We start from the raw sequence: 26,677 nt of genomic DNA, 5'->3' as shown, positions 1-26,677 counted from the left end.
AAAAGTACTCAACAACTTAATCTTGTAATAAGGTCTAAAGTATAGCTTATGAAATATGAGCACATTGTCAAATCAATCCCGAGCAGTATTTCCAAACCCAGGAAGACTTTCCATATCATTCCAACACCAAATTGCAACAAATTCTAGCTAATTTTTCATGTAAACTTAATAATGTAATGTCCTTCAGACCAAAGCAGTGGATATTTGAAATGCCAAAAAAGCTTGGTGGCAGCCAGACTGTAGACGCCCAAGTGAATGTTTTCCTTCAAGATAAGAAAGGAGGTGGCAGCTGCTGCCTAAACTTAACACCCCTGTCCATCTGAAATGCGTACAAAGTTGCTGAATGGAGCAGGCAGTTTTGTTATGTGACCAGTTTTGGTTTTGTTTTTTGAAGAAAAATCATTCTGCTTAAAGGAAAATCAGCTTACTAACCACGTACTAATTTATGTATGTGCACAAAAATACACACATATGAAAATGCAAACTACTGTTCACTAGTTGGAACTTACTCTCCAAGAAAAGCTCTTTATTCCAGAATTTATATTCTCCAAATGTGTAGAAATGTGTTTTTCACTACATAGTCCTTGCAAGTTAGAATAGCCCTTTTAAGCAAGGTACACATAAGTTTTAGTTTATTCAATTTGTTTTCTAATTACATTTGAAAGTTCAAACCAAATGAGTTTGAACTTTTTTGAGTTTAATTGTATGAATCCCTTTGTCCTCTATATCTGAACTGCAAAGTGATTTCAGTTTTTGATAATACAACTGAATAGTTATCAAACTTTAGGAAATATATTTTTGTCAATCTTCATATGTTAAGTGGTCCAAGTTCAGCATGGAATTGTGTTACCGAACAAAGCCTACAACTGTCATGATGGTAACTTGTTGGGGTGGGGGTTAAAGGCTACTATAATATCAAACTCTGTCAAAATTTGTACCATTGTGTAATATATGGTATAGGTTCCAACCAAGGCAAAGCACTTAGCTGTTTCCCAACGGAAGAGTTTGAGATAATGAAAGAAAGGAGATACATGGAAAGAAAGAGATGAAGAAAAACAAATTTTCATTAAGCATCTGATTGTATCTTCAAAATGATGACAACCAATGATAGAGGAGTGACAAAGTTGACTTAAAAGACGAAACGTATTTCTGAACACAAAGCAATAAAAGACAATACAATTCTAGAGTAATACTCAGACACTCACTTTTCTAAATCACTATTCACAAGTGAAATCCAAACAAAAAGTCCCCTAGACATTTACTAATCATATCCTCAAATTGGCAGTCACATGAAATTCAGGAGAAAAAAATATCCAATTCAAAATATAAGGAGCTTGTTCTTTAAGAGAAAGCACTCACTGGCTAGTGATTACTAGTAAAAGAAACCGAACTGATTAAACTTTTCATCCCACTCTACGAAAGCTGCAGAGTCATCATATGCCTGGTCGGATGGTGTGTGCAGCTGTCTCTCTGTACTCCATTTCACTGAAAGGGAGCGATCAGGAACAGAGAAACAGGAAGGCCAGAATCTGTTCTAAGGCGTCTATTTCCACAGCTGGAGACAGGGTACTTACTATTCTATATACAGCATCCCCGGCTTGGACACTCAAGTGGACAGTGTTAAATTGCACGGCATGCCATCTGACCATTAATGAGTCCCCATCAGTTTCCCCTAACCTTGGGCCATAACCCAGTTGTTTTAAAAACACATCTCTTAGTATCTTAGTAGTGTCACTTGTGGGACAGTAATGTCGCTATGCCACAAGTGACACTACTCTCGTTCAGTATTACTTAATGGGACAAAAAAATAAAAAACAACAAAAAAAACCCAAAGCGAATTATATAACAACGACTGACCTGACCCCCTCAGCAAAAAGGCCATGACAAATAATCATATTTCACCAAACTTTACATTCACCTACTTTAACTATTAAGAGACGAAACTCAGGTCCTTTGCAATATCCTCACCTTTCCGAGAACTGATTGTTTTTAAAGTATTGTCGCAGGTTATATTTGCAAGCAGCTTTTTAAATGCATTTCCACCATCAACATGTTGGGGCACTGACTTGGTTTTTGGCAGATTAAAGTAATAAATTTTATTCAAAATTCTTCTATTCAGAAAAATAAAAGCAGGGGGAAGGCATTCTGCTTGGATTTCCCAAACAGACAAAGTTGGTTGACTTTGAGGACCTACAGAAGACATTTGCAGAAATGGTGTTTTGCGCACCAAACTCTGGACCACAAATCATCGTGCCAGAACTCGGCCAAACATTCAGATCCGCTGGCCTGAAGCAGGGAAACTCCCGGGACAGAGGGTGAGGTTTATTTTGGTTACGCCGCAGAGTAAGCATCGAAGTTGAAATCAGTAAACACATGTAAACAAGCCGTGAACTTACCGTGGCGTCAGCTCCCGTGGAAACAGGGCTTTTGGCGCTTTTCTCCTCGGGATTCTGGGGAGCTTCTTCCGGCCCCCGGGTTACAAGAATTCTAAAATGCTGCTGCCCCGCGTTCTGATCCTGCCTGATCTTAAATGTGCACCCCTGGCCCTGCGGAGTCCTCTCTGCGGAGTTCGTCCTGCGGATTTCGGGAGCCATCCTGCCAGCCTGAGGCGGTGCCTCTGGGGCTCCCCGATCGTCCGTGGGGCTCCCTCTTTCGCTTCGGGGCTGCGTGGGGTACGAGGTGCTCCTCTCCAGCCGAATGCGGGGATACCTCACCAACCTGTCCCCCTTTGTGCCCGTGAAGCCAAAGTTGAGGTCACTGCCTGACCCCAGAGCGCCTTGCTGGGGCTGCTGCAACTGGAAGACAAAACACCGCTTCCCGGAGCTTCCAGAAGCATCTGGAACGTGCTGCAGGGACCAGCGCCTGGGCTCTGCCGCCGCTGGGCCGCCCTGGCCATCCGGGCCGAGGGGCAGCAGCCTCACCTGGCGCACGTCGGCGCTGGAGGCGCGGTGCTGGATGCGCAGGCCCGGGGCAGCCTCCTCGGGGCAGTCCACGGGGCCAGGGCACCGCACGCGGCGGCGGCCGCACGTGCCGTTGACCTGGAGCCCCGGGTCCCGGGCTGCCCTCGGAGGGGAGTTCCCGGGGGTGTCCCTCGGCGAGGGCTCCCGGGAACCGCTCTGGGGCGAGGCCCTCGTGGTGGCGGTGGCAGTGGCGGTGGCGGTGGCAGTGGCGGAGGCCTGGTCCCCGGGGTCCGGCGTGGCGCACGGAGGCCCATCGTCGGCGCCCTCGGGCGGCCCGCACCCATCCGTGGCCCCGTCCGCGGCCTTGCGCTGCAGGGAGATCTGCACCGAGGAGCTGCACGTGGGGCGGGCGTCGATGCTGGTCAGGAGCTGCGGGATGAACATGGACGAGCTCCGCTTGAGCGCGCCCACGCCTCCCTGCAGGCCTCCGTCGCCATCCTCCCCTACGTTCTGGGCGAAGGGGTGCGGGCTGCTCCTCCGTGGTAGGGTGTGGAATGCCATGAAGAAGTCGTCTTCTCTCTCCTGGTCTAGGATCTCTGATTCGGGGGCTGTGTTGCTGCGACCAGAGCCAAAATGAAACCGAAGCCGATGGGCCATGGTGACCAGGGGGGCCAGGAGGGCGAGGGCCAGCGGCAACAACAGGCCCGGCACTGCCAGAAGTCACAAACCAAAGACACAAACTCCAAGAAAAAGTGTCCCATCTGCCAAACTGTTAGCACTGCGGCACCAGGAGCGACAGATAGCAGAAATAACCCAAGTGGCAAGCGGCATTCCAGGCATGATTGGATAAGAGCAAAAAGCTCTCATCCACACTGTGACAGAGGGTAGGGTGGCCAGAACCACATGACCGCGCTCTCCCCCTCCAATGCCAGCTTCTGGACTTAGAGGAGTTTTCCCCCACTCGCTCTTTTTTTTTTTAAACGGCAAGAGCCTGAAACAGCACCTTCCCAGCTGCTGCTTTTCCATCAGAAAGGAGTGGCCCCAGCAGGGCGCTCTCACAGCTGACTAAGGCAGCAAACACACTGCAAGCCACGCTGCTGTAAATCTAAACCACATCACATTCACAGGGCATTTCTTTCCCAATGGAGCACAGCACTGGGACTCTGTCTAACCTGTGCAGGGACCTGGCATGTTGAACAGCACACACGGTATTTCCCCACCTCCCACCACACATGGAATAACGACAAGTAAAATATGGCTTGGCCACCGGGTAAACCCCTTCCCAAGCATTGGATACCATGTTTCTGTTATTTATGACATCACTACACTACCAGGATGGAATGCAAACTAATAAAACAGTACTATAAATACGATTCCACACCCCACAGAGTTAGTGTCCGTTTAATGCTAAATAATTAGACCAGGATCTACAAGTAACAAAATAGCTAAAGGGAGGGGAGGGAGCGCGACGTGCTACACACCCAGTTGGTCTCCTGCTATCACAGCATTTTTCATTTAAAAGGTGTATACGTGTGTGTAGCTCACACATGACTGGCAGACACCAAAGTACCAGAGAAAAGGAACCCAGCTGGAGAAAACATCGTCTCCCATATGCCAGGTAGGAAAGAAAACATCAACGAAAAAACAAACAACAACAACAACAAACAAAAGGAAAATTGAAGAAGGGAGTGCATGTGGATTTTCTTTTTTTGTGTGGTAATAATTTAACTTAAATACCATACAGAAGAAATGCTGCCTAGAGCTGACTGCTTTCCAGTACGAAGTCAGCAATATTACCACAGTTGGGACACAAATATGGAATCTTGCCATGTTTGCAAAGGACCAAAAAAGACTTAAGAAATGGAAGGAAAGGTGCACAGTCGAAAAACTGTCCTCAGATTTGTAGTTAGCTTGGAAATAAGCTGTATTTTAAACTCACTATTTTCTATGATCCAGAAACACCAATTAGTTAACAAAGAGGTTTATTTAGAGGGGGTGAAAAAATAGGAGGGGAAAATACCAAGCTGCAAGAGTGACAAAAAGTTTATTTTAAAATCTGCAAAGCATGACTTTGTCAATAGCTCTAGCATCCAGGGTGTGGTGGATTAACCCTGTGTTTACATACATCCAAATCTGTTTTCTAAAAGCATGTGTTTTAAATGCCAAAAATGACCTCTAGAGAGAAACGGAAGCTAGTCTGTGTAATGCTAGAACTTCCAAGTACTACCATAGCCACATATTGTCTCCGCTGGGTTAATAGCCAACAAAGAAAAACAAAACAGCAACACCAGCATTCTTTGCATAGTAGCCACACTGCAGATGGCCTGGGGCAAAACTAGGCATCAATATTATAAAACACAATTTTTCAGATACAGCTTGTATTCATACAAGATTTCTTAAAAGTTTTGGTTTGGAAGCATAATTTCAGACCCAGGGCAAGATCACCTCAACTACAGTCATTATTTCAGATACGGAAATGGGAAACAATTTTTTAACAGTAAATTTCTCTTAATAGAAGAAAATAATGAACTAAAACACATCAAACAAGAAGCCGTTTTTCCTCAAATTTGACCCCTTCCTCATGTTAAAGAAGAGATATTATACTCAATAATTGGAGAATAAGGATTAGTCTACAGACACACCTGTGTCTCCAGGAACGTACTGCTGTACTACTCAATACTGCCTAACTCACTTGGTCCTCACTGGATGAGAGATGGAGAGACAAGAACTGCACCCTCAGCAGAATCTCTCATTCAATCTCACAAGAAAGTACTTTTATGCATACAACAAAAGTGGTTTAGTTACACTGTAGGATTGTTCATCACCCAACATCCCTTACTTTAATGGAAAATATACTAGGATGGTAGGCCAGAATCTGTTTTCTCTTTTGGAGAATAATACCAATCAAACCACCACTGGGCTGGGACTTAGGAGGCCAGCAGGTCTGCCCCTGGCACCTCCACTGACTGATGTGTTTATGTAAAGGCTCTAGACCTGGTTCTTCTCATCTATAAGAACAGGAGTTAAATGAGTTATTGTATGAGGCTCCTCCAGTTCAAATATTCTGTTAACATCCAGCTATTAAAAAATCTGGAGTTTCAGCTGAATTCTGCAGAAAGGATTCTTAAGAACACCTTTGAACCAGTCAACATACCATACAAGTTTCAGGGAGGGTAAATCTGAGAATGAATGACTGCACTGAATTATAGCGTCACTTCTGAAGGTACCTTAGGGACTTAACATGGTAGTGCTCATTTTCATAGTTGGAACACCTGGTTCACAGCTACTTGATGTACACATTTTAGTTAAGAAAGCAAAATGTGCTTCATAAAGTCCATTTCTAAAATGAAATCTGGCCAGGCACGGTGGCTCATGCCTGTAGTCCTAGTTATCCTGGAGGCCTGTTTGAGCCCAAGGGTTTGAGGTTACAGTGAACTATGACTGCACCACGGCACTCCAACCTGGGTGACAGAGGAAGACCCTTTCTCTAAAAAAAATAAAAAATAAAAACAAAATGAAATCATAATTATATCAGTTATTTATGTATCGATCTTCATAAACATATATCAATCTATATATAAAATGTTACTTTATATCTGTTATATGCCTCAGGCATATCTTTGGTTCTGTAAAGGTACGTTCTAAGGTTCTCTCTTGAGAAAGCAACCACTTTTAAAATACAGCTTGACTTTACCTGCTAAATGTAGATTCACCTTTTGCTATACACGATTAATTAGATTGTTATTTTTCCAGAGAGAATTACCATAGATTTGCTACTGAATGCATCCCAATATTAGGGTCTGGCTTTCATTTAAAAACTGAGTAAAGTTTGTTTACATTCTCGATGGCCTCTTTAGAGATCTGCCTACCGTTCTGTACTCCCAACATTAGAGCATGAGCATACGGGCTGATACTATCACCAGTGACTTTCGTTAACATTAACTGCAATAAAAATACACACACACACACAAATACATTTTGTATCCTAGCAACATAGAAGTATTTGTTAGGATTTTGAACGTCAAACTAGTAGTGGGACAAAAACAGTCTTCTTTTTGGGCACATATACTGTCATAAGTGCAACATAAATAAAAGTTTTAAAGATGCTGCTCTGAAAATCCAGTTAATACAAAATGAAGCAAAATTCAAATACAGGCATCCACTTACCAGTCTATTTTCATCAAATACTTCAAATAGGAGTCTGTGATTAGATGGGTTTACCTATAAGGAACATAAATAGTGTTTTTTAAATGAGCAGGAATCATTCGAATAGCGATGTAAGGAACAGAAAGAATAAAATACTGCTTTACAATGAGCCCAGCTCAATTGTATAATGTGAACAATTATCCTACTGTTCTGGAAATTCTATGTGTACTAAATCAAATTTCCTATTACTGATTTCTATATTATACTGCCCCGAATTTAGGCATAGCAAAGAAGAAAAGACTCTTAGCTGTTTTTCTAAAATAAGAAAGGATAGTTGTAAATAGCTTTAAAGAGTTCCTAACTTCTATACAAGGCATTCTCATGACTGTAGATCAAAAAATGTCTATTCCTGAGGATATTTCTTAGGCCTGATAGCAGTAATAGTAATGATAAAAATAATGAAGAAGATTGTAATAGCTTACAAGTGTGTGTGTTTGTCTGTGTAGAGAGACAGAGAGAGAGACAAACAGACAGACAGAGACAGGGTCTTGTTTTGTTGCCCAGGCTGGTCTGCAGTGGCATGATCATGGCTCACTGCAGCCTCAACCTTCCAGGCTCAATTGATCCTCCTGCTTCACTCTCCTGAGTAGCCTGGACTACCATGCCTGGCTAATTTTTGTATTTTTTTGTAGAGATGAGGTTTCACCATGTTCCCCAGGCTGGTTTTGAACTCCTGAGCTCAAGCTATTTGCATGCCTTGGCCTCTCAAAGTGCTGGGATTACAGGCATGAGCCACTGTGCCCAGCCTATGTGCTTATTTTTTAGGCACTGTCTTGTTACTGAATATCAACAATCTATGATCTCCTTTAATCTTCACAGCAATCCTACGGTATATAACTATCACGCAATTTTATAAATGAGGAGCCGAGACCCTGAGGTTCAGTGAGGTAACTTGCCCATGAGCCCACAGCTAATGTGTAGGGCAACCAGGACCTGCACTAGGTCTGTCCTGCCTGTCTCCAGAGCCTAGGCTGTGAACCATGAGACAGACCTGGAACTGTGGGGCACTGTCAGAGGTACTGGGCTTTCAATATCTTTTGGCTTCCTTTTCTTTACCAAAACCTCACCAAAATGGCCCATATCATCTTCCAAACTCAGGTATCATTTACTAAGCACCAACCATGTGTGTGACATAGAGCTACATGTTCTCATTTACATAATTGCATGCAAATCCTGGAAACAACCCTTCCAAGTAAGCATTTTCTCTCCTATGTAAGAGATAAAGGATCCCAGGGAGACTGAGAGTCCTCAGGTGGCCTTTCCAGGGTCACTAAGGCTCTAAATGGTAAAGCCAGAGAGGTGACCTAGGCCCTCGCTGCTTCATGGTGGAGAACCCATGAAATAACACTTGACCATACAAGCACAGGTAGCTCAACTTGTGCTTCTGGTCCTGTGGTCCGCCTGCAGCCTAGCGACAGAACAAGCAGACGGAGGTTGCTCTCTGTTTAGAAGCTCTATGAAGGGTCGCACTGCTCACTAATGCGACCACAGGCTACAGGCAGGAGCTAGCACATGGTAGGCACCCAATAAAGATTTATAAAATGAATAAATATAAAGATGTTAAGAACCTGTAATCCCAGCACTTTGGGAGGCCGAGGTGGGTGGATCACGAGGTCAGGAGATCGAGACCATCCTGGCCAACGTGGTGAAACCTTGTCTCTACTAAAAATACAAAAATTAGCCGGGCGTGGTGGTACATGCCTATAGTCCCAGCTACTCAGGAGAGGCTGAGGCAGGAGAATCACTTGAACCCAGGAGGCAGAAGTTGCAGTGAGCTGAGATCGCGCCACTGCACTCCAGCCTGGTGACAAAGTGAGACTCCATCTCAAAAAACAAAACAAAACAAACAAAAAAAACCTTAAGAAAAACTGACAAAAATAAAACTTAAATGTGCCTACTGCCAAGATTAGTTGAAAAAAGTATGGGATGTACTAACATTTATGTAATTGTGGCCAGTGTTCCACTGAAAGGAGTCTAAACACTTTAGAGGTTCACAAGTGGAAAGCTGTATTTGAGAGTTAACTAAAGGCCAAGAGCATCTATCAGCCCCTATTAGCTTTTTTTTCAGTCCTCCACAGGGTAATTTCAAATACATCTGGTAGAGGCTGTACATAGGATTTCACCAAGTATGAAAATACCCGTGCCATATTTCAGCTCTGAACATAATAGAAAGCAGATGCTGTATGTAGTAGTCTAAGTTTGGAGCACAAAAAATACTACTGCGATTGAGAGGAAGAAATCAGGACCAATTATAATGGACCTCATGGCAATATTGGCCTTTGGAAATCTGCACTAATCAGAAGACCTGGATTATTTCTGGAGGCAAGCAGTTTTTAATATCACCACTGTACAATTAAGATACCTTCGTTTTGAAGAGAAAGCCCTTTCTTTCAATTAAATAGCTGAGCAGTCTAATATTTTCAGAATTTCAGTAGTAAAACACAGCAACCACAAATGCTCAATAAGCAGTAATCTCTGCTAATTCACATATTTCAGTCATTTTGACATACACCTATTCTAAATATTAAATATAAAAGATTGAGGAAATCTTACCTAATTCCGCCGTATTTAGATTCCAGAAGTAATTTTATATTATACACATATATATGCACTCAATATTTCAATTACCAAAATTTTCCTAACTAGAACATAATTGGTAAGTTTTATGTTTCTTTTTAATCATGTTGCCTCTAGTGTTTTACTCTAAAATATTTCATAACCCATCTCAAAGAATTAAACTGTTCCCATAAATGATATTTTATCTTGTTTCTTAAAGAGAGGTTTGAGTTCAAAAGATGAAACATGGTGTTTGGATAATTTTCTTTTGACATCTCCAAAACACTCCTCAATGAAACAAGTCCGGATTATGTGACCACTACTTCTAGTCTTTCAAATTTTGGGACACATTAGGAGGCTACCTATTTTTCCATCCTAAAAGGAATTTCTCATTAAAAATTTAAGAGCTTTTCCTCGAGATGAACTGACTGTGATAGTCAACCTGGATGTATCAATAACAATTATTACCAAACAACGAAAAACTTACCCTGAAATAAAATTCTTCATTCCATTTTGGGTTCAGCGTCTGGAAAAGAAATTATCTTGTAGTATCTTTTAGGCTTTCAAACATTAGCAGTTACTAGTATAATACAGTCTACATATTTGCTTTAACATTTTTTTGATTAAAGAAAGCTAAGGGAAGCATTTAGTCAATTGTTTGAGACTAGCATATAAACCAAACTGGAAGGGGAGGGAATGTATTTATGAAACAGATGCTTCATAGATATGAAACCTTAAACTGCTATCACCAGAAGGAAAAACATCAGAGGCCTGGAAAGAGTCATTGTGAAAATATAAAAAATTCCTTCAAGAAATTAGCATTGATATGATTATTCTACCAAGAAGGAAATGAACTTTGTTGACTTCCCTCTACCTGCTACAAATCTGTTTTGCAGAGTCATGAAGCAGGTGGGGGAAAGTTGAACATGTTCATTGTTTATATAAATATTGAAATCTTAACATTTTATAGAGAGCAATACTGAGGATCAGATTTTATAACAAGAAAAAAAAGACCAAATATAAACCAAAAGTGAATTTTTTTTTTTTCTCTAAAAATAACCAGGTTAAAAACTACTTGTCTTCAGTCTTCCTCTTCATTCATCCATCTGTTCATCTTTCTATCAGTCTCCTTAAATATACATCTCACAAGGAGATGGCAAGGATACCTTTGTCCTCAGCACGGAAGAAAGGACTGCCAGATATCCCCCAAAACTAAGAGGACGCACGTTCTAGGAAGGAAGACTGTACATGTGTGTTTGTGCATCTGCACATGCATAAGCCTCTTAAACACAGCTCTTAACAATTGTATGTAAAAATCGGAGACTGAAAAATCATCACTTCACCAACAGCGATGGATATTTTTAGTCAAAATGATACTTATCTTCATCAATCTATTTCCTTTAATAGATCAGTTCAGGGAGATGAAAAAAAATCAATAGATTGCAACATAAAAATAGGAAACACAGAGCTCACACAACACTGAACCGGCTTGTTAAAAAATTCAGCACTTTCCCCACCCACAACTCCACAGTGAATTCAATCCTAAATAATGGGGTTCATGCTTTTCTCCTGTGTGAATGAAGCCAAGGATGGTAATGAGCGAGGGGAGGGGAGTGGAGCAGCAGGCCTGGCCTGCCTCGGGCTGCAGTCCCGGAGGGTAGCTTCCTGGAAATGCACATGGGAAATGACAGGCGAGGAAAGCAACAAGACAGGAGAGCACAAAACGAACGAAGAACCAACCAGTCACAACACCACAAGGAGAGGAGGATGACGAATGCAGCAAAGGCATACGAACCAGGAGGTGGGCAGCAGGAGAAGCAGAGCAAACCCAGCTACGGGGCTACACCCTCGACCGTGGAAAGGGAGGGAGAAGGAGGACTTCCCTTTCGAAGGAAATACATTGCAATAGCCCCAATCACCACCTGCTTTGGTCCTGGCTCCGTATCCAGCAGGCAATCAAGTTTCCCAGCTGCCTTCCTGGTGAGCCTTCTAGACAGCCCCCACTCGCCTAGAAACTGAACCAGCAACAACGCCTAACACAGGGAACAATGGCCTCTGTCCCTCGCAGGCATCCTCCCTGCTAATCAAAATACTGGCTCCTGTTTGCAAAACAGATTTTTAATGCCAGTCCCAATGCCAAGTGGAGGACACACTGCAGTTATGGTTCCTTACACAAAAGGACCTGGCTGCCTGCATGGCAGCAAGACAGTTACAATTTTTTTGAAGCACTCATGCTGTCCAGAAAATGTTCAGCAAACTGTTAGACTACCTGAGCACCTGCCTCTAAAGGTGGTAAGGAAAAAAATCATAGTAACCCATGAATAATACTAAAGCACAGATGAAAGGGGTTTGTTTTGTTTTATTGGTTTTTTTTTTTTTTTTTTTGAGACAGGGTCTCATTCTGTCGCCCAGTCTGGAGTGCAGTGGCATGATTACGGCTCACTGCAACCTCAACCTCCCAGGCTCAATTGATCTGCCAGGCTCGGCCTCCAAAAGTGCTAGAATTAGAGCCACCAGCCACCGCACCCAGCCAAGTATTTTAAATAGAGAACATGCATCTTCAATAAAGCCTCCAAATATAGGGTAAAAATATTTACATATATATACTACATATGTCTATGAATACATGCAGATAGGCAAATTAAGACGTACTTATCAGCCAGGCACGATGGCTCACATCTGTATTCCCAGCACTTGGGAGGCTATGGCGGGCGGATCACCTGGGGTCAGGAGTTCCAGACCAGCCTGGCCAACATGGCAAAACCCCGCCTCTACTAAAAATACAAAAATTAGCCGGGCATAGTGGTGCACACTTATAATCCCAGCTACTCAGGAAGCTGAGGCAGGAGAATCACTTGAACGTGGGAGGCAAAGGTTGCGGTGAGCCGAGATTGTGCCATTGCACTCCAGCCTGGGTGACAGAGTGACACTCCCTCTCAAAATAAATAAAAAATAACTAAAAGACATACCTATGGAAACAAATTTTTAATGAAATCATGTACATAAAATTTAGGAAAATAAGACATATACATACATGTATAGCTTTATTATTAATATATTTTCTCTGTTTCCATGTAGCTAACCAAGTATTTTGCTTCCTTTAGAAGTAGTTGTTTCAAGTTAAACTATTCCTCATGTGCCTACCAATTCCACAGACAGCTCCATTTCATTAAATGTATTTTAAATTACTTTAAGTTTCTTTGTGAAACATACAAAGACAAAAACAAATCCTTGTTTTTGCTGTATTCTGTGCAAGAAAAAATGTTACAACTTATGACATTTTTAGGATACTGTTTTTGTAGGCACTTAAGTAAAAACCTGAATCGCTATCTTGGGTTAGTACTGAAAAGTCTTGGAAAACTTCTAGATTTAATACTGAAACATGCTTAAAATGAAAATACAGTATAAAAGATAAAAAGTGGGCTGGGCACAGTGGCTCATGCCTGTAATCCCAGCACTTTGGGAGGCCGAAGCAGGTGGATCATCTGAGGTCAGGAGTTCAAGGCCAGTCTGGCTAACATGGTGAAACTCCATCTCTACTTTAAAAAAAAAAAAAAAAAAATTGGCCAGGCATGGTGGCGGGAGCCTGTAATCTCTGCTATTCGGGAGGCTGAGACAGGAGAATCACTTCAACCAAGGAGGTGGAGGTTGCAGTGAGCTGAGATCGCGCCATTGCACACCAGCCTGGGCGACAGAGCGAGACTCCATCTCAAAAAAAGAAAAGAAAAGAAAAAAGACAAAAGTGATGCACTTGTATACGGCAGCTCCATTATAATCTCATGGGACTATCACTGTGTAAGTACTCCATCCTTGACCCAAAAGGGCGTTATGCAGCACATGACTGTGCATAATTGGATTAAATTATGACTTAAATGAAGTTTGGTTAAAATTGACACCTACCTTTTTAATTGTTTTTGTCTGGACCAAAGCAAGTTCTCTATTCTCATCTGCTACGTACAATGAAAGTTTCACGTATGGATCACTGTAAGAAAATATTTCAGATTTAATAGGATTATACTTTTCATTCAAAAGAGAAAACAGTGGAACCTAAATGAAAATGCAAATATCAGTTAAAGTCTCAGCTTGTATTATTTCCACAAACTAAGCAATAACCTTTTTAACATATCTACTAAGTCAATACACTTGGAGTAAAGTTCCTATCAAAACCAGTGCCAATAATGTTACTTAGAAGCCAAAAAATACATATAATTTTAAAGACAGATTCTGAAAAGATTACAAGAAAGATTAAAAGGCACATAGATTTTGTTCAGACTTTACAAAATTCAGCTAGAAAATTTAGTTTAGGTCTTATCCATATTCTTATTCCTAGCGTCTAGGTAATTAGTGGAGGTAAAACAGCCACTGTTCACATGACCCAACACCTGCCATTTTACAGGAGTCACTTTCCAGGGGAGTGAGGCTCAGCCTTCAGCATATCAGATTCACCTGATGGAGGGGGTGATTAAAACACAGATAACTGGGCCCCGCTCCCAAATCTGAATTCAGTCCAAGGTAGAACCCAAGAATCTGCATTCCTGACACGTTCCCACTGATGCCAAGGCTCCTGACCCAGGAACCACACTCAGAGAACTACTGTTCTAGATGGCATTTGAAAAGAGTATTTTCTAGCTACAGAAACTAAATTTTCAATGTCCAGCCACAATCTGTTGCTTATAAAAGAGCTCAAGGCCTGATGGTCATGTTACCTCCAGAGAATGTGCTGTGGAGATGCGTGCAGAACGCACACACATGCACATACAGAATCCCCAGTTATAAAGAATGCCATAAACTCTGCTGCTACCTCTCATTTTTATGCCTCTCAGCTATCATGATTGCCGGCTATTACATAACTGCAATAAAGAGCTAAGCATTTCCTGTAATAAAACATCCACATTCTTCCACTGGTGGTTCATTTACCTCAGTCTGTATCCCTTGAATAGCTCACAGTAATTGACACATGCAGCTGGGGACTGTGGGTGGGATCCTTGGGTGTGGGACACCATATCTTCCAGCACTGCTGGAAGAAGTCAGGTGGGAATACCTAACATCTTGAGTGCTCATCCAGGTAGGCACTAAGGTATGATCAACTCTACGAAAGATCGACTAAGAAACTTCCTGAAATAGAGTTCAGCCTGAAGACAGAACCAAAGGCCAACGTCTTGGAGCTGGCTACAGGACAGGAAGATGTAAGCTCAAGGGAAGGAGAGGGCTGGGCGCAGTGGCTTACGCCTACAGTCTCAACCATTTGGGAAGCTGAGGCAGGCAGATCGCTTGAACACAGGGGTTCAAGACCAGCCTGGGCAACATGGCGAAACCCTATCTCTACAAAAAAATAAAAAAATTTTAGCTGCGTGTGGTGTCATGCACCTGTAGTCACAGTCACTACAGAGGCTGAGGTGGGAGGATTGCTTGAGCCTGGGAGGTAGAGGCTGCAGTGGGCCGAGATCGTGCCACTGCACTCCAGGATGGGCGACAGAGTCAGACCCTGTCTCATTCATTTATTCATCAATAAGAGGAGGGGGGAAACGGGTGCCCAGATTGCTCTCAGGCTCCTCCTCCCTTTCAGCTGGTACTTAACTACTCTTAACTTCAGCCTGCTCATGAATGAAATGGGAATGACAATTCCTAACTCAGGCAGGTTTTGCAAAGACCAGAGAAAATCATGTATTAATACTAGTACCCAGCACCATTCCAAACATACAATACAAAAGCCCCATAAATGACAGCCAAGGTAACTGTTCTCTGCTTCCTCTCTTAGGAGATGTTTGAGGTTCTCTGTTGCTCCTTTTGACTCCAAACTCTTGCTACAATGACTGATTTGACACTGATTACCTCACAGTACACACTGGGTGCCAGGCAACTGCAGCGTGCTACATATTCCACGCCTCCTCATTATTCATATGGAGGTCCCACAGGATCTGGGTAGAGATGGTCACACTGGGAATCTTACTCACAATGAAGCTCACCAGAATTCATTCGTGGCATCAAGTTACCATTCTAGGGGCTGCTGTTGATACAACTCAGGGCTAGCATGAATATGACTCTCTAGGAAGCTCAATGCTGTGCGAGAACACGTAGATTAGAAGGCAAATTCTATTTTACAAACTTTTTGTTTTCTCTTAGTGAAGCTGCTTAGACATCATATTCTTCCTTTCAGCCTTTCCAAGGAGACAGTAAACTGGTACTAGGATTCAAGCAACCTTCTATTTCCTGAGTGCCTACTATATGCCAAGAAAAGAGACAGGTTCCAGAAACAAAAGACACTGTCCCTACCCATTTGAATGGAGCACAGAGGAATGAAAACATGATTGTGACAGAGTGTGCCAAGCATCCGGGAAAACAGCAGTCAGCAGCAGGGGTCCCTGACTTCCTGTGCAAATCCGGGCACCTGGCCCTACCACAGATCTGCTAATCAGAATCTCCAGGGTCAGGACCTAGGAGTCTACATTTATGGAGTGTCTCATGTGATTTCTATGCACTGGTCCATCCAGATACCACTGCCAGATAGGAGTCTGAAGGCACACACAGAACCGGGAGGCACGAGGCAGAAAGATCACAGGCAGAGGTCCAGTGATTGGCTGGAGTTGGGGTTCCGAACATTAAAAAGCCTGGCATGGGCGGCAGAGCGAGACTCTGTCTAAAAAAAAAAAAAAAAAAAAAAAAAAAAAGCCTGGCATGGCTGCAGTCAGGAGGGCTCAGGGAGAAAAGGCAGCTGGAGAGGGAGTCCCGGCTCAATGGCCACAAGGAGTCTGCTATTCCTGCAGAGCTCAAACCCTGGCTCTTCATCAATTAGTACATGACTTTGGGAAACTTACATAGCCTTTCTGTGCCTCAGTTTTACCATCTACATAATGGGTATAATAGTGGTACTTCCCTTATAAAAAGGCCATTGGAAAGACAAATTATAATAGTGCTTGACAGGAGTATAGTCAGCACTTAATAAATGTTAGTTGCTGGCTGGGCGTGGAAGCAGGCGCCTGTAATCTCAGCACTTTGGGAGGCCAAGGTGGGCAGATCACTTGAGGTCAGAAGTTCTGGACCAGCCTGGCCAACATGGTAAAACCTTGTCTCTACTAAAAATACAAAAATTAGCTGGATGTGGTGGCATGCATCTGTAGTTCCAGCTACTTGGGGAGTTGAAGCATGAGAATTGCTTGAATCCAGGAGGCGGAGGTTGCAGTGAGCCAAGATTACACCACTGCACCTGGGCAACAGAGTCAGAATCCCTCTCTAAATACATACATACACACATAAATGTTAGCTGCCACCATCATCATCCTCATTGTGGAGTTGTCTAAATACAGAAGAATCATGATCATATTCATTAGAAGGAGGTACGACAGCAAGCAGCGAGACCCGTTGGAAGGCCTCTGCGCCCAAGAATAAGAAAGCTCTGAATGGAGAGGTGGCATAAATCAAAAAGGATTGACTGCTCATCCAAAGGTGGACTCAAAAGAACAAGGTGGCCAACTGATGTGGCAGGTAGGTGGGTTGGGTCAGGAGGAGAGGGAGTCCATGCCAACTCCAGGTCTTGGCAGGTAGGTGGGTTGGGTCAGGAGGAGAGGGAGTCCATGCCAGCTCCAGGTCTTGGGCCTCTTGACAAATTATGCCGTTACACACGGAGCCCTAGAATCTCTTCTGCTCCACGTTCATGACGATGCATTTGTGTGTAAGTGCGCAAGGGCCTACCAAATAATGATGGCCGGAATTGTCTGTCCTCAGGGGATCCTAATGATTTAGTGCTATTCCAACAAGAAGTTTGAGCCTTGAGCCTGGCCTCCAAATCCACGTCAAGGTTGGGCAGACACCAAAATGCACCCGGAAGGATCTCAGGTTCCTCAGTGTTTTTCACTGAGTAAATAAAATCCAGAAGAAAAACCACTTGGGAGGTTATAGCTGTTTACTTACAAGTAAGACACCTCACTGTCACATAAAAGATTACATCTGAAAAAAAAAATACAAGGGTGACATCGCTTTAGAGATATGAGACATGCCAGGAACTGTGCATGAAATCAATGGCTAGGAAACAGACTCCCTGAACTAAAATGAAGTCATAAGGAGTCTGACAGATGCCAAGATACTCAGCAGGAAATCTTCAGGCACCTGCTCTCTCAGGAGAGGTCACCAAGAAATCCTGGTCAAAAACCCACTCTGATTTTGCAAAATTTCCGAAAGAAAAGCTTTTCAATTATTGTCTCTTTCATTCTCAACATGGAATCCAGTGCTGAAAATTCAGTTCTCTCCTCTGGGCCTCTGCTCCAGTTCTAATAGAGAGACTGCAGGACTGCACTGATCTCAAGTGGGTTTAAAGAATTCAGAGATGGAAGTATTATTCAAGGGTCTTTATTCCACCTTCATCACCATGAAGCAAAAGACAGTGCAGACGAGGTCATCTGTCAGGGAGAGTTGAGAATGAGATTTTCTGGGTTTGCTCCATTGCTCACCCCTTTTGGGACACACTCCACAAGGACAGTCCTCCCGCCCAGTCATTACTGGGGTAATGCTTAACCCTCTCCATTTGATTCACTGAAGTGTTCCATGTTCTTTCACGCCTATTATTTGCTCATTTTTATCAGCATAAACAGTCTGCTGAGCTCCACATATTTTAAGGGGGCAGGGTCGTAAGGGGAGAGGGGAGGGCAGGAGTTGCCTCCAAGGGGCAAAACGTCAAAGGGGATTACACTCAGTCTGCAGCCAGATTGCAATGACACCCTGCCTTGTCTACCTGCTATAGAGGTGTTCTTGCAAGATACTTGGATATCAGAAGAACAACGAGGAAGGTCTTCATTTTTCAACTGTGCCTCCTGAGGGGCATCCCAACCTTAACCAAAGGAAGCAATAATTCTTTGCGGTAAAAGGAAGATGCTCAATATGGCACTGGGACTGCTTGCAAAAAGACTGTGTCTTTGCTCCCTGTGGGTAAAGAGCAGAGGGCTCATGGATGCAGCATATTTCACAGCACCATACAGCAAATTTCTTTTGACTACCTGACACACTGAAGATTTAGCTAACCCAGAGAAAGTTGCACTGCAAAACCCAGTTTGTTAATGACAACTTGTTTTGTTGAAGGTTTCCTCATTCTTTTCCACTTTTACTGTTACCATCAAGTGTTACATAATAATGTATATCCTCAATAAAGCAATTAACACTTACAAAACATTTATAAACAATATAGAAAAAATCTAGAATGTGTGAGAAGAAAAATATACATGAATACATGCAATAATACTGAAACTGAAGTTTTTTTTTTTTTTCTTTTTTTTTTTTAATTTATTTATTATTATTATACTGTAAGTTGTAGGGTACATGTGCATAACGTGCAGGTTTGTTACATATGTATACTTGTGCCTTGTTGGTGTGCTGCACCCATCAACTCGTCATTTACATCAGGTATAACTCCCAATGCAATCCCTCCCCCCTCCCCCCTCCCCATGATAGGCCCCGGTGTGTGATGTTCCCCTTCCTGAGTCCAAGTGATCTCATTGTTCAGTTCCCACCTATGAGTGAGAACATGCGGTGTTTGATTTTCTGTTCTTGTGATAGTTTGCTAAGAATGATGGATTCCAGCTGCATCCATGTCCCTACAAAGGACACAAACTCATCCTTTTTTATGGCTGCATAGTATTCCATGGTGTATATATGCCACATTTTCTTAATCCAATCTGTCACTGATGGACATTTGGGTTGATTCCAAGTCTTTGCTATTGTGAATAGTGCTGCAATAAACATACGTGTGCATGTGTCTTTATAGCAGCATAATTTATAATCCTTTGGGTATATACCCAGTAATGGGATGGCTGGGTCATATGGTACATCTAGTTCTAGATCCTTGAGGAATCGCCATACTGTTTTCCATAATGGTTGAACTAGTTTACAATCCCACCAACAGTGTAAAAGTGTTCCTATTTCTCCACATCCTCTCCAGCACCTGTTGTTTCCTGACTTTTTAATGATCGCCATTCTAACTGGTGTGAGATGGTATCTCATTGTGGTTTTGATTTGCATTTCTCTGATGGCCAGTGATGATGAGCATTTTTTCATGTGTTTGTTGGCTGTATGAATGTCTTCTTTTGAGAAATGTCTGTTCATATCCTTTGCCCACTTTTGGATGGGGTTGTTTGTTTTTTTCTTGTAAATTTGTTTGAGTTCTTTGTAGGTTCTGGATATTAGCCCTTTGTCAGATGAGTAGATTGCAAAAATTTTCTCCCATTCTGTAGGTTGCCTGTTCACTCTGATGGTAGTTCTAAAACACCAAAAGCAATGGCAGCAAAAGCCAAAATTGACAAATGGGATCTCATTAAACTAAAGAGCTTCTGCACAGCAAAAGAAACTGAAGTTTTTATCTAACAAATTGTCAAAGATTGAAAAAAAGGTAATACTTTCTAAAGACAGGCAGACATTTAACACTCTACCACTGGAAGGAATAATTATTACAACTTTTCTGGGAAACAACATGGCAAAAGTATCAGAAGCATTCAAAGGGTGGACCCCCTTTGATTCATCAAATTTATTTCTAAGGATTAATCCCAAAGAAGGAATCCCAAAGAAGGAATCTTTACCAGAGAGGCAGGAAAATATTTACTGGTAAAAGATACTCATTACAGAATCATATATAATATGAAAAAATTAGAAGCAAACTTCCAGGCCAATAATTGGGAAACAATTAAATAAATTATGGTACAATCATATACTAGAATATTATAAACCACTAAAACCATGTTTTCTAATAATATTTTAACATAAGAGAAAATCATAACATTAAGAAATAAGCAGCATCTAAAAATGTGATTAATTCAAATATACATATATATGAAAGTAATTAAAGAAAAGAAGGCTAAAATGTTAATAGTCATTCTCTCTAGATGATGTTTACAAATTATTTTGTCATTTATGGTTTGTATTAAGTTTCTACTGTGAGCAAGTACTACTTTTATGAGTATAAAAAAGGTACAAAAAAACTAATAATAGTTACACTTCAATGAGGTACTGAACCCTGTAATTTCATGGCCAGCCCACATCTCAGTAACAAACCCTAAAGGGCTTCAAATATTTTGTTTGCCCAGAAAATTGACTTAAGTAGATGACTACTGAAAATTTTTTAAAACAAAATGTACATATCTTTCAGCCCAAGATTTACTGAAAGGCAGAAGCGTATTTTAAAATACATCACTAATCACCAATACTGGCAATGAGCCACTATTAAGTATGTACAATTTTCCAGCAAATGTAAGAGATTAATGGTTTAGATTACAGTCAAATGCATTCTTCACCTAAGCAGCTATAAAATACATTAAACTTTATTGCTCAGGCATAGTCTCTGAAGCTGCCGGCAAAACACACTTTTGGATACTTCTGTTATGATGGTTTTGTTGTTTGGAGCAACTAGTGGTTTACCTGCATTCTAAAACCTTCCCAGCCACTCAAGTCTTGAAATCTCTAGCCAGGACCAACTCTGGCCTTGCAGCCCCCTTGCCATCCATAACTAGTCACTTGAGGGTCCCAACCTTGGGTCACAGAGACCCCTGGGAGCCAGGGAGCAACTGTATGTGCATCTATCTCTAACACATATATACAGAGCTCTGATGATAACTATATAGCTATCTATGTAGGCATCTACATAGAGATCATCAGAGTTGTGTATACATGTGTTGACTAATAAAATATGTGCTAATACAATATGTACTTTGCTAATATGTGGTGATTAATAAAAATATTTAAATATTTAAGCTTAAATAGCTTGTTAAAAAATTTTGTTCCCTTATCTTTTGGTAGTAAAAATGTTGTTCAGTGGAAGTTACAAAAAGGAAAGTTTCACCTATAAATTACTGAAATATCCATTCAGTCACCAAAGAAAATGACAATCTGTGACTTGTCTTTATTGCCAGCATATTCTACTGTGCCTTTTCTCCATGTATGTGCAACTACCAGAGGTTAAGAAAACAGCTCTTTCTTTTATGCTATTAATAATAGAGCCAAGAGAGATAGCAACTCATAAGGCTATAAGGAAAGAGGGAAACAAAAACTGTTCCCTTTTTGGAAACTGTTTCACAATTGATTTTATTCCTCGAATAGTCAAGGAGTGTCCACCATACACAACGGACTGTGGTGGGCACCAAAGTGTGGGGCGGGGAATAGAGGTAAACAGACACAGACCCTGCCCACAAAGAGGCCGTCTACCCCTCCTCCAGAGGAACCAAAATCGGACAACAGTGTTTCTAATGCAGATTGTACCTTTGTGAAACTTGGCTATATATATTAAGAGCTCAAAGAAGCTGATAAATGACAATTATTATTGTTGTTGTTGTTATTATTATTTGAGATGGAGTTTTGCTCTTGGTGCCCAGGTTGGAGTGCAATGGCAGAATCTTGGCTCACCACAACCTCCGCCTCCCAGGTTCAAGCAATTCTCTTGCCTCAGCCTCCCGAGTAGCTGGGATTACAGTCATGCGCCTGTACGCCAGGCTAATTTTGTATTTTTAGTAGAGACAGGGTTTCTCCATGTTGGTTAGGCTAGTCTTGAACTCATGACCTCAGGTGATCCATCCACCGTGGCCTCCCAAAGTGCTGGGATTACAAGCGTTAGCTGCAGCGCCCAGCCAATGACAATTATTTAAGGATGATCTGAAATGTAGGAAAAACTATGAGCAATGGTCATAACTTCCAGGATCATTAAGCAGCTTCTGCGTGCCAGCACTGTGCCTGGTGCCTCAGAGACATCATCGCTCATCCCTACAACAACCCTGACAAGGAGGATCTTACAGCCTCCCTTTCATGGATGTGTGAAAGAAAAGGAATGGCTGTGAAACCAAGAGGCAAAGAAAAAAATTCCAAGATACAATCACGTCAGTCAGTGAATGTTTCCTCTCAAGAGTGAGTCTGGGAGGACACTGAGTGACCAGAACAGCCCACCTACTTCCCTCATGGTTAGAAGAAGAAACGTTAAGCCAACCAGCACTTCATAAAACATTCTCTTTTTTTTCTTTCTTTTTTTTTTTTTTTGAGACAGGGTCTTGCTCTGTCACCCAGGCTGGAGTGCAGTGGCAAGATCATGGCTCACTGCAGCCTCAACCTCCTAGGCTCAAACAATCCTCCGTCCTGAGTAGCTGGGACTACAGACATGCACCATCATGCCTGGCTAAATTTTAAAAATTTTTTGTAGAGACGAGGTCTCACTATGTTGCCCAGGTTGGTCTCAAACTCCTAGCCTCAGGCGATCTTCCTGTCTCTGCCTCCCAAACTGCTGGGATCACAGGTGTGAGCCACTACACTTGGCCAAAGACACATTTTTATTTTTATTTTTATTTATTTTTGAGATGGAGTCTCACTCTCTCGCCCAGGCTGGAGTGCAGTGGCACAATCTCGGTTCACTGCAACCTCTGCCTGCCAGGTTCAAGCGATTCTCCTGCCTCAGCCTCCCAAGTAGCTGGGATTACAGATGTGAGCCACCACACCCGGCTATAAACACATACTTTTAATTGTTTAATTATATTTTATTCTTTTTGTAATAAATTGGCTCCTTCTATTTCCAATTTATAAAGTACACAGCCTTAAAAAACAAACAAACAAACAAAAAAAACACCCACAGAGACACAGATTGCACTGGAAAACAAGTATAGGGACAGACTTCTGAACTAATTATTCCCTTGGAACCCTGAAAGTCAATTCCTTGACCAGTCTCACCCATGTCCTTGCGATCAAAAAGAAAACAGTTCTGGCCAAGCCCAGGAACTATGATCATGATGTCAAAATGGAGGCAACACTGAGCTGTGTCTAACTGAAAAAGAGAGCAAGTTCTAACGGCAGGAACTACTCAGGGAATTCAGCCTGGATTAACTAACCAGGGAAAAAAAAGATGCTTACTTTTAATTAATTCTGGCAGTCATTGGTTCCCAGGACTTCACTTCTTCTGTCATCGTATGCTCCTGGGATGCCAGGACTAGAGCTGGGCATACACAGGCACACGGTATTCCTTTTGCATTGCAGAGAGGGACACCGCTGAGCACCTATGTGTGTCCAGTGCTCAGGACAAAGGTCTAGCCAAAGGAGACACTATTCAAATGAGTAAGCAACAATAAAACCTGTTAGCAGTGCCACACCGAGAGTGGGCCTCACAGGGTCAGTGTACCGGACAGACGGTAAATTGCATGGTGGAGCTCACTGGTGTACAATTACGTGCACTGGTAAACACTTCCTGTGTACTTAAGCATCAACCTCTTTGCCACTGAGTGTTTGTATGAGCCGAGCACTGTCCTAAGCCCTTCCTGTACAATCTTTGAACACATTCTAGGCTTCTCAGTGGGGGAGTAACAATGGTGCCAGAAGTATCTTGGGAACTTATTCTACATTCAGCTCAGTTCACATGCAAAATCTGACTTGATTCTCACAGGCAAAATTGTCAGAGGGAAGGGATTCCTCCCTCACATGGAGTTAACAGGGGATGTGGCAGCTTCTAATATCTAAACAGGCAGCCCCAGGTGACACCCATTCAGTGACACAGCTGTTGCTGACATACATTCCCAGGGGCACCAGGAAAGCCCTGAAGCAAAGATCTTGAACTTGGCACTGGCCTGAACACAAACAAAGAATGGAACAGCTCATCTTGACCCATTCTCTATCTCATAAGATGGGGAACTATGTCCTCCCAGTATTTCAGAATGTGACCTTCTTTGGAAACAGGGTCTTCACAGAGGTAATCGAGTTCAAATGAGGTCACCAGGCAGTGGCTCATGCCTGTAATCTCACCCCTTTGGGAGGCTGAGACCAGGAGGATCCCTTGACCTCAGGAGTTTGAAACCAGCCTGGGCAACATAGTGAGACACTATCTCCACGAATTTTTTTTTTTTTTAAACTGAGCCAGGCATGGTGGCACACACCCATGGTCCCAGCTACTCAAGAGGCTGAGGTGAGAGGATTGCTTAGGCCAGGGAGGTTGAGGCTGTAGTGAGCCATGATCATGCCACTGTACTCCAGCTTAGGTGACAGAGCAAGACCCTGAGGAAGGAAAGCAGGGAGGGAGGGAGGAACGGAGGGAGAGAGGGAGAGAAGGAGGGAGGAAGGGGAAGGAGAAGGGGGAAAGGGAGGGAGAAAGGAAGAAAAAAAAAGAAAAAAACATTTTTAAAAGTATGAATGAATGAATGAATGAATGAATGAATGAAATGAGGTCATTAGGTTGAGCCCTGATCCAATATGACTGGTGTTCTTATGAACAGGGGAAAGGTAGACACAGAAACAAACAGGCACAGAGGAAAGATGATGTGAAGACACAACAAGAAGATGGTCATTTACAGGCCAAGGAACACAGAGCACTGCTGGCAAACCTCACAAGCTAGAAGAGCAAGACAGGATATTCCTGTAGGGCTCAGAGACAGCAGAATCCTGCTGACTCTTAATTTCAGATTTCTGGACTCGAAAGCTGATAGAAAATAAATTTCTGTTGTTAGCCACCTAGTTCACAGGGCTTTGTCATGGCAGCCATAGCAAACTAATACTCCATTAAAGCCAGCCTTTTTTGGAAACCCTTGGGAACAAATGTGTTACAGAATTCTGACTTTTTTTCTCACTTTAGAAAGATGATTGGTATGGTTTGGCTGTATTCCCACCCAAATGTCATCTTAAATTGTAGCTCCTAAAATTCCCATGTGTTGTGGGAGGGACCCAGTGGGAGATAATTGAATGGGGAGGGGGCAGTTTTACCCATCCTTGTGATAGTGAATAAGTCTCAAGAGATCTGATGATTTTATACAGGGTTTCCCCTTTCCCTTGGCTTTCATTTCTCTCTTGTCTGCCGCCATGTAAGATGTGCCTTTTGCCTTCTACCATGATTGTGAGGCCTCCCCAGCCATGTGGCATTGAGTACATTAAACCTCTTTTTCTTTATAAATGACCCAGTCTTGGGTATATCTTTACCAGCAGCATGAAAATGGACTAATACAATGACTCAGTGATTATTCCAAATATTATTATTATTATTATTTTGATTATTCCAATTATTGCATAGCATCCCCAGTAGGGGCCGGGGGAGGGCCCATAAGTGAACGTTAATATCTGTGCAGCAAGAGGCACAAAGGGTTGAATGAAGTGTTATACATGATGCCTAGAATACTCTCTAATCTGTTCACATCAGGTTTTGCTCTCAAATCAATTTCCTACAAACCTACAAAGATGTCTTTGGTTTTCAGGGCTTTGGGGACTTTGGAATGGCAGGTAAGGGATCATGGACCTGCCCTAAGAATGCTTAAAATATGTGCCCTCCTCATGCCACCCTGCCAACCACATTCAGCCTGCAGTCCAAAACACACGCCTACCTGTGAAATCCTAGAATTCCTCAGGGAGACCAAAGGGCAAAAGTTTCCCCTCAACTCTCAGAAAAACAACTTGCAAAATAAATGTTTAGAGATTTTATCTTCAAGTCTATTAAACGTGCAAACAAACCACCAGACACCTGACTTTTCTGTTATTCTGAGTGCTGCACTATACCCCAAAGACTTCTAAAAATGAAATGTTTAAGCGAGGATAAAACAATTGTGTGATCACAGAAAGAAAAAACTGTAATCAAGAGAAAAAGGGCTATATTACGGTGATGCCCCTATATCCTGACACATGGGTGCCACAGGATGTGTATTTTCCCCAGTTACACAGATCAATGTACGGCAGGTACCCATGTTTGGAACCCCTGGGCCCACACACTGTCAAGAAGAAAGGGAGTTTATAGAAAGAATGAAGCCCACATCAGCATGAAAAGTCTTGGCTGGCCCACCAGTGTGAACTCTGGAATCCATTACTACATCTCTAAAGCTGGACACACACTGGAGATTTTTCCTTGTGTCTGATTCATCCAAAAAGGACATGTTATTATATTTGGATCTCAGGGATCTCAGCCGGGTTAAATCCAATACAAAGCTGAGGGCCTTTTGATTTTTAAAAATCCTCTCTTAAGTTACTGTGTGTGTTAGACTGGATATCGAAGGACTTCTACAGAGAGCTCAGGGCAGGCTCTGTAATAATTAGTAGAGTGT

At 42.4% G+C, this 26,677-nt stretch overlaps 1 protein-coding gene across 13 annotated transcripts in view; it reads right to left on the bottom strand.

The window, feature by feature from the left end:
- Positions 1–26,677, bottom strand: part of NEDD4L (neural precursor cell expressed, developmentally down-regulated 4-like, E3 ubiquitin protein ligase) — a 366,704-nt gene that overhangs the window by 147,544 nt on the left and 192,483 nt on the right. For all 13 annotated transcript variants that reach the window (XM_025364982.1, XM_025364987.1, XM_025364984.1 and 10 more), the window contains 3 exons: positions 13,563–13,644; positions 10,150–10,188; positions 7,068–7,121 (listed from right to left, as the gene is read on the bottom strand). In XM_025364982.1, coding sequence (XP_025220767.1) covers positions 7,068–7,121; positions 10,150–10,188; positions 13,563–13,644 — 175 coding nt within the window. The remainder of the gene's footprint in view (positions 1–7,067; positions 7,122–10,149; positions 10,189–13,562; positions 13,645–26,677) is intronic.

The sequence above is a fragment of the Theropithecus gelada genome, chromosome 18 (assembly GCF_003255815.1).
Source record: "Theropithecus gelada isolate Dixy chromosome 18, Tgel_1.0, whole genome shotgun sequence".
NCBI lineage: Eukaryota > Metazoa > Chordata > Mammalia > Primates > Cercopithecidae > Theropithecus > Theropithecus gelada.
This window is presented reverse-complemented; position numbering and strand designations above follow the sequence as displayed.